This window comes from Portunus trituberculatus, chromosome 39 (genome assembly GCF_017591435.1).
Source record: "Portunus trituberculatus isolate SZX2019 chromosome 39, ASM1759143v1, whole genome shotgun sequence".
Classification (NCBI taxonomy): Eukaryota; Metazoa; Arthropoda; class Malacostraca; order Decapoda; family Portunidae; genus Portunus; species Portunus trituberculatus.
Window position 1 is genome coordinate 9,771,870 of NC_059293.1, and position 13,274 is coordinate 9,785,143.

General features: G+C 36.6%; 1 protein-coding gene across 2 annotated transcripts in view; it reads right to left on the reverse strand.

Moving 5' to 3' along the window:
* Positions 1 to 3,555: 3,555 nt before the first annotated feature.
* LOC123515419 (xylosyltransferase oxt-like) overlaps positions 3,556 to 13,274 on the reverse strand; it is a 44,589-nt gene continuing 34,870 nt past the window's right edge. For both annotated transcript variants that reach the window (XM_045273964.1, XM_045273965.1), the window contains one exon: positions 3,556 to 9,938. In XM_045273964.1, coding sequence (XP_045129899.1) covers positions 9,746 to 9,938 — 193 coding nt within the window. In that variant the 3' untranslated portion in view covers positions 3,556 to 9,745. The remainder of the gene's footprint in view (positions 9,939 to 13,274) is intronic.

Consider the following 13,274-nt stretch of genomic DNA (forward strand, 5'->3'; position numbering starts at 1 on the left):
AATCAATCCTCAATAGGAAGATTCTTAGACATCTGTCACTTACAATCTTCTATCTGATCACCAGTATGGCTTCCGTCAAGGTCGCTCTACTGGTGATCTTTTGGCGTTTTTAACAGTCTTTCATAAATAAGAAATGTCAAAATCTTTCAAACTCAAACTCTCCTTGTGACTTTTGGCATCTAGCCAAAAACATCTCAAATAACTTCACTTCTTCATCTTTCCCTCCTTTATTTCATCCTGATGGCACCACTGCCATCTTTTCTGTCTCTAAAGCTGAACTCTTTTCTCAAACCTTTGCTCACAACTCCACCTTGGACGATTCTGGGCTTGTCCCTTCCTCTCCTCCTCCCTCTGACTATTTCATGTCTACAATCAAAATTCTTCGTAATGATGTTTTCCATGCCCTTGCTGGCCTAAACCCTCGGAAGGCTTATGGACCTGATGGGGTCCCTCCTATTGTTCTCAAAAACTGTGCTTCTGTGCTTGCACCTTGCCTGGCCAAACTCTTCCAACTTTGTCTATCGACTTCTACCTTTCCTTCCTGCTGGAAGTTCGCCTACTTTCAGCCTGTTCCTAAAAAGGGTGACCGTTCTAACCCCTCAAACTACCGTCCTATAGCTTTAATCTCTTGCTTGTCTAAAGTTTTTGAATCTATCCTCAATAGGAAGATTCTCAAACATCTGTCACTTCACAATCTTCTGTCTGATCGCCAATGTCCCTCTACTGGTGATCTTCTGGCCTTCCTTACTGAGTCTTGGTCATCCTCTTTTAGAGATTTCGGTGAAACTTTTGCTGTTGCGTTAGACATATCAAAAGCTTTTGATAGAGTCTGGCATAAAGCTTTGATTTCAAAACTGCCCTCCTACGGCTTCTATCCTTCTCTCTGCAACTTTATCTCAAGTTTCCTTTCCGACCGCTCTATTGCTGCTGTGGTAGACGGCTACTGTTCTTCTCCTAAACCTATTAATAGTGGTTTTCCTCAGGGTTCTGTCCTGTCACCGACTCTCTTTCTATTATTCATTAATGACCTTCTTAACCAAACTTCTTGCCCTATCCACTCCTACGCTGATGATACCACCCTACATCTTTCCACGTTCTTTCAGAGACGTCCAACCCTTCAGGAAATCAACAGATCACGCGGGACGCCACGGAACGCCTGACTTCCGATCTTTCTAAGATTTCCGATTGGGGCAGAGAAAATCTAGTAGTTTTCAATGCCTCAAAACTCAATTCCTCCATCTATCAACTCGACACAACCTTCCAGACAACTATCCCTCTTCTTCAATGACACTCAACTGTCTCCTCTTCCACAATGAATATCCTCGGTCTGTCCTTTGCTCATAATCTTAACTGGAAACTTCACATCTCATCTCTTGCTAAAACAGCTTCTATGAAATTAGGTGTTCTGAGGCGTCTCCGACAGTTTTTCTCACCCCTCCAACTGCTTACTCTGTATAAGGGCCTTATCCGTCCCTGTATGGAGTACTCTTCGCATGTTTGGGGGTTTCCAGTCGCACAGCTTTGCTTGATAGGGTGGAATCAAAAGCTCTTCGTCTCATCAACTCCCCTCCTCTGACTAACTGTCTTCAGTCTCTTTCTCACCGCCGAAATGTTGCATCTCTTTCTATATTTTATCGCTATTTTCATGATAACTGTTCTACTGATCTTGCTAACTGCATGCCTCCCCTCCTGCAGCCATGCTGCACAAGGCTTTCTTCTTCCTCTCATCCCTATTCTGTCGAACTCTAATGCAAGAGTTAACCAGTACACTCAATCATTCATCCCTTTCACTGGTAAACTCTGGAACTCCCTCCCTGCATCTGTATTTCCAAATTCCTACAACTTGTCTTCTTTTAAGAGGGAGGTATCAAGGCATTTACTCCCCTAATTCTGGCTGACGGTTTTGGCACTTTTTCTACTCTTTGGAGAGCCAGCGCTCAAGTGGGCCTTTTTCTAAGTTTTCTTTGCCCTTGGCTGATCCTCTTCCCTACGTAAAAAAAAAAAAAAAAATCCTCTTTTAGAGATTTTGGTGAAACTTTTGGTGTGGCATTAGACATACAAAAAGCTTTCAATAGCGTCTGGCACAAAGCTTTGATTTTTAAAACTACCCTCCTACGGTTTCTATCCTTCTCTCTGCAACTTTATCTCAAGTTTCCTTGCTGACCATTCTATTGCAGCTCTGGTAGATGGCTACTGTTCTTCTCCTAAATCTATTAACAGTGGTATTCCTCCTGGTTCTGTCCTGTCACCCACTCTTTCTATTATTCATTAATGACTTTCTTAGCCAAACTTCTTGCCCTATCCATTCCTATGCTGATGATACCACCCTACAACTTTCCACATCCTTTCAGAGACAACCAACCCTTCAGGAAGTCAACAGAATGCCTGACTTCTGATCTTTCTAAGATTTCTGATTGGGGCAGAGAAAACTTAATAGTTTTCAATGCCTCAAAAACTCCATATCTTCATCTATCACCTCAACACAACCTTCCAGACAACTATCCCCTCTTCTTCAGTGACACCCAACTGTCTCCCTCTTCCACATTGAATATCCTCGGTCTGTTCTTTACTCATAATCTTAACTGGAAACTTAACATTTCATCTCTTGCTAGAACAGCTTCTACTGAGTTAGTCGTTCTGTGACGTCTTAGCCAGTTTTTCTCACCCCTCCAACTGCTAACTCTGTACAAAGGCCTTATCCGTCCTTGAATGGAGTACTCTTCGTATGGTTGGGGGTTCCACTCGTACAGCTTTATTAGATAGAGTGGAATCAAAAGCTTTTAATCTCATCAACTCTCCTCCTCTGACTGACTGTCTACAGCCTCTTTCTCACTGCTGAGATGTTGCATCCTTTTCTATCTTTTATTGCTACTTTCATGCTAACTGCTCTACTAATATTGCTAACTGCATGCCTCCCCTCCTCTTGCAGCCTCGCTGTGCAAGGCTTTCTTCTTCCTCTCATCCCTATCCTGTCCAACCCTCTAATACAAGAGTTAACCAGTACTCTCAATCATTCATAGCTTTCACTGGTAAATTCTGGAACTCCCTGCGTGCTTCTGTACTTCCATCTTCCTAAGACTTGACTTCTTTTAAGAGAGAGGTCTCGAGACATTTGACCCTTGCTTTTGGACTAGTCTCTTGACCTTTTAGGGAACCTGCAGCTCTAGTGGGCCCTTTTTTTCTAACATTTTGTTGCCCTTGGCAGCATTCCCTCTTAAAAAAAAAAAAAAAAAAATTTTAACTATTACTGTACTAGTATGAGTTTTTAACAATTATTACTATATTGTACTAGTTATTATTTGTTATTCTTTTGATATTTTTTTTTAACTCATTTGTGTTTATAATCTATTATATGCATGAGATTTTAATGTTATTGGTAGTTTGAAAATATTTTGATAGTTGAGAGCCCTATCTCAGCTATGTCAGAACCATCATTCCACTGCATTCATTAAAAGTGTAACATGAATTGGGTCTATCAGGTCTATTCAGAGACCTGAAAGTACTTAAATTAATGCAGTAAGTTAGTATACTTAAAAGACGCATGGAAAGATTTAAAACTTTGTATTAGTTTATTGGAAATGTACAGTTTTGACATTTTAAATATTCTTTGTACAATCTACAAATGAAATGTACAATATATTAATATACTTTGTGCTTGTAGTATTCAGCTTTCCAGCCTTAGTTTAGTTCAAAACTTTATTCTACAAATTATTACTCACTTCATACTCCACACATACTCTTTTCATTATATACAATGTGACCAAACTATTAACATAAAAAATCTTCATATCCATAGTTGGCAAGAAAGTAGCCTAATAATAAAGGTTTAGTATATCTTTACATAATAACAGTTTATGAACTTTGTGACAAAAAAGGATTGCTGTTATAATCTGCAGCATGAACACTTAGGCTAATGTAGATACTAATGTGATGAGAAGACTGCTACTGAAAAAACATTAGAGGTAATAGTAAATGAATGGCCATGAATGATCAATAAATATTTTGATATTGAGGATTTCCATAATACTCTATATATCCATCACAAACAACTTCAAGCAACTGCACAAATAGACCAGAAATGGATTACTGTGCTGTGCTGTACAGTCCCAACAGTTGAGGAGGTTTCTAGTCATATAGCATACTTTATTTTGTGTTTTACAAATTCATGTGAAACTGGTGCCCATAGTTGCAGGTAAGGCAAATAAATTTGTAATTATTTTAAGATAACAAACTATGAGAACTGCAACAATGTTATCATACTTTAACACTTATTAACATAATGTAATAATGCCCCAAAAAAACATTATGCATCTGCTAACAACTATAGTATATAGTACGTCTTTTAATTCAACAAAATGTCATTCATAGTCCCTTTTCTGCATTTCTAAAGGACCAGAAAGAAATGGTAGACTTTTCACAACTTTATCATTAAATAACTGTATATATTTACAACAACCAAAAAATATTCTAGATTTATAATTATTTCCTTTGATCACAGTATCTTACCATACAAACTATGATATGATACATCACAAGTATGATATACATTTTGTGCTTGGAAACATTCTTTGGCATCTTCATAAACACTTGCAACTTAAAGCTATATAAGTATACAGACACACAAATCCTAATGCTAAAAGGTTCTGATAGTAATCTAAGAGTGCCATGGAATATCTCCATACAAATTTTTAAAGATAATTTTATGAAAAAATACCAAACAGAAATGTCACAATTGCTTAGCATCAACTAAATTCAACCCCTAAAGAACAGACATTTCCTTGTAGATGTCCCTCCCAGCCAGGCTAGTTTTAACAGTTCCACAAAAATAGGTAATTTTCCATCACCAATTTTTTTATATCTTTAAATGACCTATTGGTAAAAATGCTGTAGCATCATGTACTTGTCAATCCTTCCTCTTCAGTCTCCAACAAATTTTAACTTTCTTAGTGATCTGATGTCAGTGATGAAGTATCTTTTCCCTCTTTCTCAGCCTATGTTTGAATGGATGGTTGCATGCCATGCTGTGGCCTGGCTGAGGCACAAGCTTTGTGGCACAAAGCATCCTTTATCTTGCTTGAGAGGAAGAGGAACGATATTTTCACCTGTAGGCTTTACCATAGTTTGTAGGACACTGAAGCTTATGGGAAGACATCATTATGAGGGAAAGATGTTCCCTGGCCAAAATTTCTTGCAGAAAATTTAAATTACACCTGTGAAAAGCACGTCAACTAAAGATGCTATCCTTTTACATTGCATCAATTATAGATGCCACTTGCCCTTAAGGGGTTAAAAGTAAAATAATAATGATAATAATAATAATAATAATAATATAAAAACTTTACAGGTAACATTAACAGCTACAAAAAACCTAAGCCTTAAAATTACCATAATAATTATCAAAAAGATTCAAGATTTCTAAGTAAACAAACAAAATAAGCATATTGGCACCATTTAACAAGATACTGTTGGTACTGAATCGTCCCAACTATACTGTCAATTGCAACCCATGAGTAATATTTATTACGTGGACTGGCTTGCAAGGTCCCAACTTATTTATTTATTTTTTTTTTTTTTCCGTCACTTAGACTCTAGTAACAAGCTAGTTGTGAACAGACTTTTGGTTCCCACCTTGAAAGGCAGTAATGTATTCATTTTTAATTCCCTCTAGATATATATATTGCTTGCTGAATTGTATATTTTGTAGATTTACTTAAGACATTTTCATGATGTAACTTTATTTTTGTTCATTTTTACTTCTTTCATGATGTCAATGAGACTAAAAAGGCCACTGGCTACTATATCCTTAAACAAATACACTTATAAATAAATATTTATAATCTGCCTATTTTTTCAGCTGCTGTGGCACCATTCGCTTAGATGTAGTCAGTATCTAAGTGAATATCAAGTGACTAGTTACAATATCATAACTGCAGCAACTACATTCCAAAAGCACGCTTCCTTGAATTTTTCCAGGTAAGTACTCCACCTCTATATACATGACTGATTTTTGCAGTATTCAGACAAAATAAAAATGCAGTATTCAAACAAAATAAAAACATCAAGCTAGCAGCAACATGATGAGCGTCATCAATGTTTCAGGAGCGAAGTGTTGCGGCCAGCAATACACCATCTCCGTACATTGGCACTTCTTATTTCATCATCTTGGAAGTTTATTTAAACACTTGTACATATACAATTTTGGCAGGATGGCAAATTTTTGTACAAGATGTATGTTGCTTTTCTGTATCCCTATAATTTGTTTCGTCAACTTAAAATTTGCAATGAATTTCCTAAGTGAATTGGAGAAAGGGATGAATGACTTCATAATTATTTTTGTGTGTTCATCTTTTTGTCTGCATATCATGTTGGCTGCTTGTTGTTCTTTAGGAAGAACAGTGCCTGAGTATGTGACAGAGGATGGTTCATTGTGTCCCTGAGGACCTTGCAGGTGTGTTTTATTGTAGGTTTTATTACTCGTTATTGAAAAGAAAATGTCTATGTATGAAGAGGCATGTGCTATTTTCTTTCTTCTTCATCCACTTGGTAATTGTTTTACTAAATGATAATGACACTGAAATTCAAATTATTGTTATATAGATCAATATGCAAAGTATTCTGTAATAACATGAAAATTAATCACTAAAACAAAACTTTAGACTTGTTACTTTCATTTCATACAATTCATGATAATTTGAGTATTGACATGGTTTTCTATTTACATTCTCAAAATTCATGAAATACATAATAAGACCACTTAACTGAATCTTACCTGTTATTTTCATACAAAGCATAATAGCTTTAAAATTTTGAGCATGATAAACACATGTGTGCAACAGATTCATAACTTCATTAAAATCACAGAACACTTTAGTAATCTTCAGTCAAGTTGTAGCTACCAATATGTAAATCCTAAGTCAGAAGCCAATTATTTATCAAACATTTAAATTCACTGGAGTAATTTCACTCAGAGTTCTCAGTGATGACATTACAAAATGACCGTGCTTCATAATATTTTATGTATATCCTAGAACACATTAACAAGATGGCATCTAATGAACAGTATCACAGATTCCTTCAATAGTCTGATATGAATTCATAACTTATTGCTTTGAATTTTATTGTGGTTGTGCCAGGAATGATTTATGGCAGAAAATAAAAAAAAATCTTGAGAAATCTTGAGATTGTTGCATAATTTCCATAAGAGAAAAGAGTAGAGTAGATAAATGTGCATAATTGTGCATCATCCAACTAAAATGGGTTGTGATAGTGCATGTATCAGCTATAATTTGTACCATGTGGTTTTCTTACTAAAATTCACAGCAGGGTCTAGTTTAGGAATTGGTTCTCTACTAAATTATCTCATTGCACTATTCATTGCTCAAGTTAGATTGATTGTAAAATATTCAGATAAAAATATTCAAATTCATGTGGAATTATGACACACAATGCTATACAAGTGCAAGTAACTGATGGCTTAATAATGATATCACTATTGCAGCTTGGATCATCTTAGCTCTATGTATTATTTAGCTCAACTTTAAATGAAAAAATACACCAGGATCTCTTCCTGCACCATCTCACTCCACATTATTCCTATGCGCTTTTGTTTAGCAAGGATCTACATCAACTCTGCATCATAACTAATATTGCAATTCTTTGCTTGAGTACAAATTTCCATTTGTTTTTAATTGTTAAATTTTTCAGTTGTAAAATATATTACTTTGCAAACTGGTCTTGTGAAGTGATAAATGCTTAGAGATTCAAAGTGGCCATGACATGTAACCCATAGAAAATTGACTCCATATACAGGAATTTCTCAAATTATGAGAGGGATACATAAAAACTGCATAAAGTAAATATGATTAGTGAAGTAAACTGTACAGTACATACAAAGTCTAGAAGATTGCATTTAGTTGACATTCAGTTGAAGGATATGAGATATCAAACAAAATTGAAAAGAAAAAATTAGGTTTGAAGAGGGTATCACACTGGTCTATGATATGCAGAGCACAGGCCATGTTCTTGGTATGAAACCAGGAAAGTTATCACACATAAACTGTCTGTGTTCTTGCTGTGCTAGGTAAACGGCCCAACAACAAAGACCAAGACTAATTAAAATGAATCGGAACGAAAACATGCCACTAATACCTCAGCATGTGCTTCATGCTAGAATTGCACTTGCAAGAAGCTAAAGAAGAACCAAGAGGTGCATAATGGCAACTTTAGAGTTGAGGATGGTTGCCATGAGTGCAAACTATCGACATGAATATGAATTTTATCTTTTTAGATTGATAAAGTATTGATAAAATATTATTTAATATTCCAATATAAAAAGAATTATGCATGTTTTTGAGTTGAAGTAGGTTTTTATTCCATATTTCATACATATTTTTTACTGAGATAGCATGCGAAGGGTCTGAATGGGTATCAAACCATCCCAACTTTCCCCCACAAATCTCAGGCAAATTCCTACTACCTCAGGCAGATGTTCTTTGTTCTGTGCATTGTGATACCCCCTTTATTATTGCTTATTGTACATGTTTATTTAAAGCTCTACCATTACATAGCTTTGTATTGGGTGTGTTGGTATTCAGCCACACACTACTGATTCCACGTGGAACTGGTTCTGATGGTTCCACCTGCCCTAAGGACCTGGTTCCTTGAATATTTGGGTCATCAGTTCCTGCCCATCACTATCACTATTAACAATGAGCTTGAAGCACCATGCAAAAGGACAGCATTTTGGTGGTACACATGGGGAACACCTGATGGCCACATCACAGAACTAAACTAGCCACACAACTTGATTTTTTTGACATTGTGTTATTGTAAATAATCTGTGTAATATGAAAAAATGACCAAGTTTTTTTAACCAAGTTATCCCAAAATTGCATATTCTAAACAAACCAAGTAAATCTTTTTTAACCAAGTTATTCCAAGATTGCATATTCTAAACATAAACCAAGTTAAATCAAGAGATCCCTGTGTATGATTTCTCGTCATGCCAGTATTGAGCAGAATGGAATCCTTGAATGTAATGATATCCCGGTGTATAACTTGTTAAATTTCAACTAATAAAACTTAAATAAATCATTTGAGGTTTGCAAAATGTAATGTTCACCTACAATGAGGAGTGTTACAGCTTCTTATTTTAGCAATAAAACCAATTAAGAAAAAATGTTTTGTGATAAATTTCATAAATTACTCAGAACCTTATTTAAATCTTTAAAAAATCTATTTAAATGACAAGTTTTGGAAACCAAACTAAACTTGCAATGTTACCATATTTATATTAACTGAAGATCAAGAGATATGGTGTGAATATTTTTCAATTGTTTTCTGCATGGCACAAATTGAAAAATTATGTTTGTTATTTTCTCTTATGGCACTAATCCAAAAAACTGGCACACCAACAATTCACCTACAAATATTAAATAAAATATATTAAAATGTCCTAAAAATATTCTAATGAATTATCACATTTCTCACATATTGCCTACCTCCTCCTAAAACTTGAAGCACTTCTACATATCAACATAACACAGCCAACACTTTGCAACATGCCAGAGCTTTAGACAGTGATCATGTATCTACTGGCCCCAGCATCTTAAGATAAAAAAGGACAATTAGGATTTAGGTACACTGAAATATATGGAGACATTTCAGCTGTCTTCCAAGCTCAGGATGATATGGTTGAAGTTAAAATGATTCTGTTACTGTGATAACATTCAATAAAAATAGTTTACTAAAATTCTCTATTTCCAATGCGATATGGATCAGAGATTCTTCCAGTCCTGTCATCAACCTCACCAAGATCTGACTTTGGGTCGGGTGCTATGGAGCTCCAGGAAGTATGGGAGCAGGAGTCCAACAAGAAGCGAACACATTCTGGAACGTCCTGGCCAGCCACATAACAAGAGTCTTGGATAGTGTAGAATCTGTTAAAGGTAAAGTTTCTCCTTTCAGTACAATTATTATATTCATAAGAGTAATGACAGTTTATCTGAATTGTTTAAAGCAAAACAAACAAACACTGATAAAATTACATTTTCTGATCTTTACCACAAACATTTTGGTGAAAGTTAGTTTTGTGACCTTTAGACAGATAAAAAAAAATCTGATCATCCTTATGGCTCTTGACCTGGCTCAACATTAGGCTAGCAAATGAAAGGACAAAGAAAACAAAAAAGAGTGCCAAGTACTGATACACCTTAAATCAAATGAAGAACTGAAGACAAATTACCGACCATGCCCGAATATGCAAAACCGAATTACAGAAGCCAAACTGAAGTGACAGAATTACACGAACCGAATTAATTCTTTCACCATGAGTAGGCAAAAAAAATGTTAACTAGGGATCCCAATCAGTCATAATGCATATTCGCCAAATTACAAACACCAAATATGGAGAAAGAAAAAGTTCATGGGATAATTTTAATAATGTGTTAATAGTACATATCTAGTTATTTTTTATTTATTTTCATGTTTTTAATGTTTTAGAACGTTTTAGCATGCAATTCGATTTCAGATACAGTAAAACCTTAGCTCACGACCATAATTCGTTCCTAAATCCTGTTCATCACTCGATTTGTACGTCCCCTGAATCAATTTTTCCCATAAGAAAGTATTGAAATACCATTAATTCGTTCCAGACCAGAAAAAAAAATCATACTTTTGTCCATAAAACCCATTCAAAATAGACCTTTAATGTATGCATGACATGAACAAAATAATTATAAAAAGCCTATGCATGACATGAACAAAATAATTATAAAAAGCCTATGCATGACATGAACAAAATAATTATAAAAAGCCTAAATTGTTTTACTTACCTAAATGCTATCAAAATGATAATAAAATGAGAGACTGGACGTTGATGGCATGATGGAATGGAGGAGGGGAGGATAGGGAGGAAGACAGACAAGATCCGAGAAGACATTCATGAGAGAGGACTTTGGATGTGCGCAGCGTGCCAGAGCAACACAACAGCTGTGTAGCGTCACAAGTCAGTGCCGCTACGTAGGGCCCCGTTATAGTGAACATCGGCGTAGGAAACATGGAAAGATTGTCGGTCTTCATCTCTGCCTTGGAAGACCCTTGCCTGCTGGGGATTGACTTCCTCACGCATGTGGGAGCAAGTTTGGACTTCCAAGAAGAGAAGTTAAAGGTACGTGGCCAGGAAGTTCCTTTGATCCTCGGAGGTGATGCTCAGTGTGAGAGGAGTGGGCAGTAGGGCGATGTTCCTTGCCAGGCGAGCGAGGAAACGGCTGCGATGGATATGTCACAATCTGCAGTACCTGGACATGGCCAGGATGATGATGACAGCAACGCTGAGAGCCACCAGAGCAGCGAGGATAATGCCGAGGAAGCTACAGTAAAGCGCACTGGTAACATCACCATGCCCAGGAAAAACAGGAGAAAATCGTGGTGGCACGGAGATTGTTAAGTAATATTTTTCGTATGTTCCTGTTTCTATTTTCTTTTGTGCTTATGTTTTGTTTTGTTGTTGAGTAATAGCCGGGTTGGCTTTCACACAAACGGCTCGCCAGCGCGTTCATCCCCCGAAGTATTGTTTGTCCCCCAAAATATTGTTCGTCCCCTGGGGCGACATATTGACTAATTTTTTGGTCGTCTCCCAAATTGTTCGTCCCTAGAGACGTTCGTCAAGCGAGGTTTTACTGTAATCCGGTTTTTCGGATAACAGGGATTTACTGTACAGTGGTACCTTGGAGTATGAACGCATTTGAGTACGAACAACTTGGATTATGAATTTAAAAAATGGTGTTTTATTTTGCATCGGAGGACGAACTTTGCTTTGGAGTGCAAACAGTAACAACCGTGGTCAACAGACTGCGCATCAGCTGACTGCATGCTGGACCACCATGCTGCCTCAGTGCCTCAGGAGTGTTGTTTGCAGTTGTTTGGTTGTTGTTTTGTAGTGCCTGGGATAATAATATTAAGTGTTTTTAGTTAAGATCATTGCCTAGCATAGCAGCACACATGGTCACGAGACATACAGACAGACATATGGAAGACTCTAGAAGATCTGAGGGGAAGAGAGAGTATCCAGCTAATGAATTAAAAGCCTTAACCCTTATAGCCAGTCAGGCACGATCGTGGGTCTTACGATAGAGCCTTTTAGGCATGATCTTGGCGCTTTTCAGAAGCCGCGTTCCTTTATGCCGCACAGTTTGTTTATGCTTGAGGCTATCTGTCATGTATCGAGGTCTGTCATTGGCCCATTGTTTTCAAGATGGTGGACACTTAACCAATCATGTATCAGCTCTTACACGGATATGTTTGTGTAGGTGTGAGGGCACCAAGCACTTATGTCAGTATGCTGTATTTTAGTTATGTATTTCTTGGTGAGATATAAAATATACAGTGCTTACTCCAATTTTGCGAGTTGAAATTTTGTGATACGCCAATTTTGCGACCAAGGACCAAAAATTGCCATTTTAAAAATTGACCCATCTTGTTCCTTTCTCCCGGTATTGCGAGTGGTGGCAGGAGAGAGAGCGTTCCCGCAAATTATATATTACTGTATTATAATACAATAGGCAATATTTTATTAATTTATTCATATTTATCATATACTATATTATCATATCTATATTATATTTATCATAGTTTGATGGTTTTTGGCTAGTTTTCCAAAAAATCTGGCGGTAATTCAACTTAGCTCATCTGGCAACACTGCCCCGCTCCCTCCCGCCTTCCATTTGTTTACGTACACCTCCACGGAGTTCTCTCTGCAAATTTGGAGGAATCCTTGTGCTCGACTTTGTGCGACATGGCGCCACCAACCAAGAAAAACATTAGGCTAACTTTGGAGCAGAAGATGAAGATAATTAAGATGAAAAGAGATGGAAAAAGGAACTGTGATATTTCCAGAGTTTGGTGTAGGAGAATCAACTGTGAGAATTGTGTTTAAAAACAGTGAGAAAATTTAAAAAGCTGTAAAAACCTATGGTGGACAGATTTTTTATTCTCGTAGCCATTGTACAAACACTGTGATCATTCATATGGAAAGATACCTGGCTCAATATATATGTGATATAAATATGGGCAAAATATTAGGAAAATAGTGAAAAATTAGGCGACCATGGATGAGGGGTCCACCATATTCAATTTTTCCCATAGGAATATTACTTCCAATTTTGCAATTTCCAAATTTGCGACTCACAATGCCGTCCAATTTCTCACAAAATTAGAGTAAGCACTATACTTGTATTTCCGTGGATAAGTAAGCAGTTCAGAAACAATATTTGTAT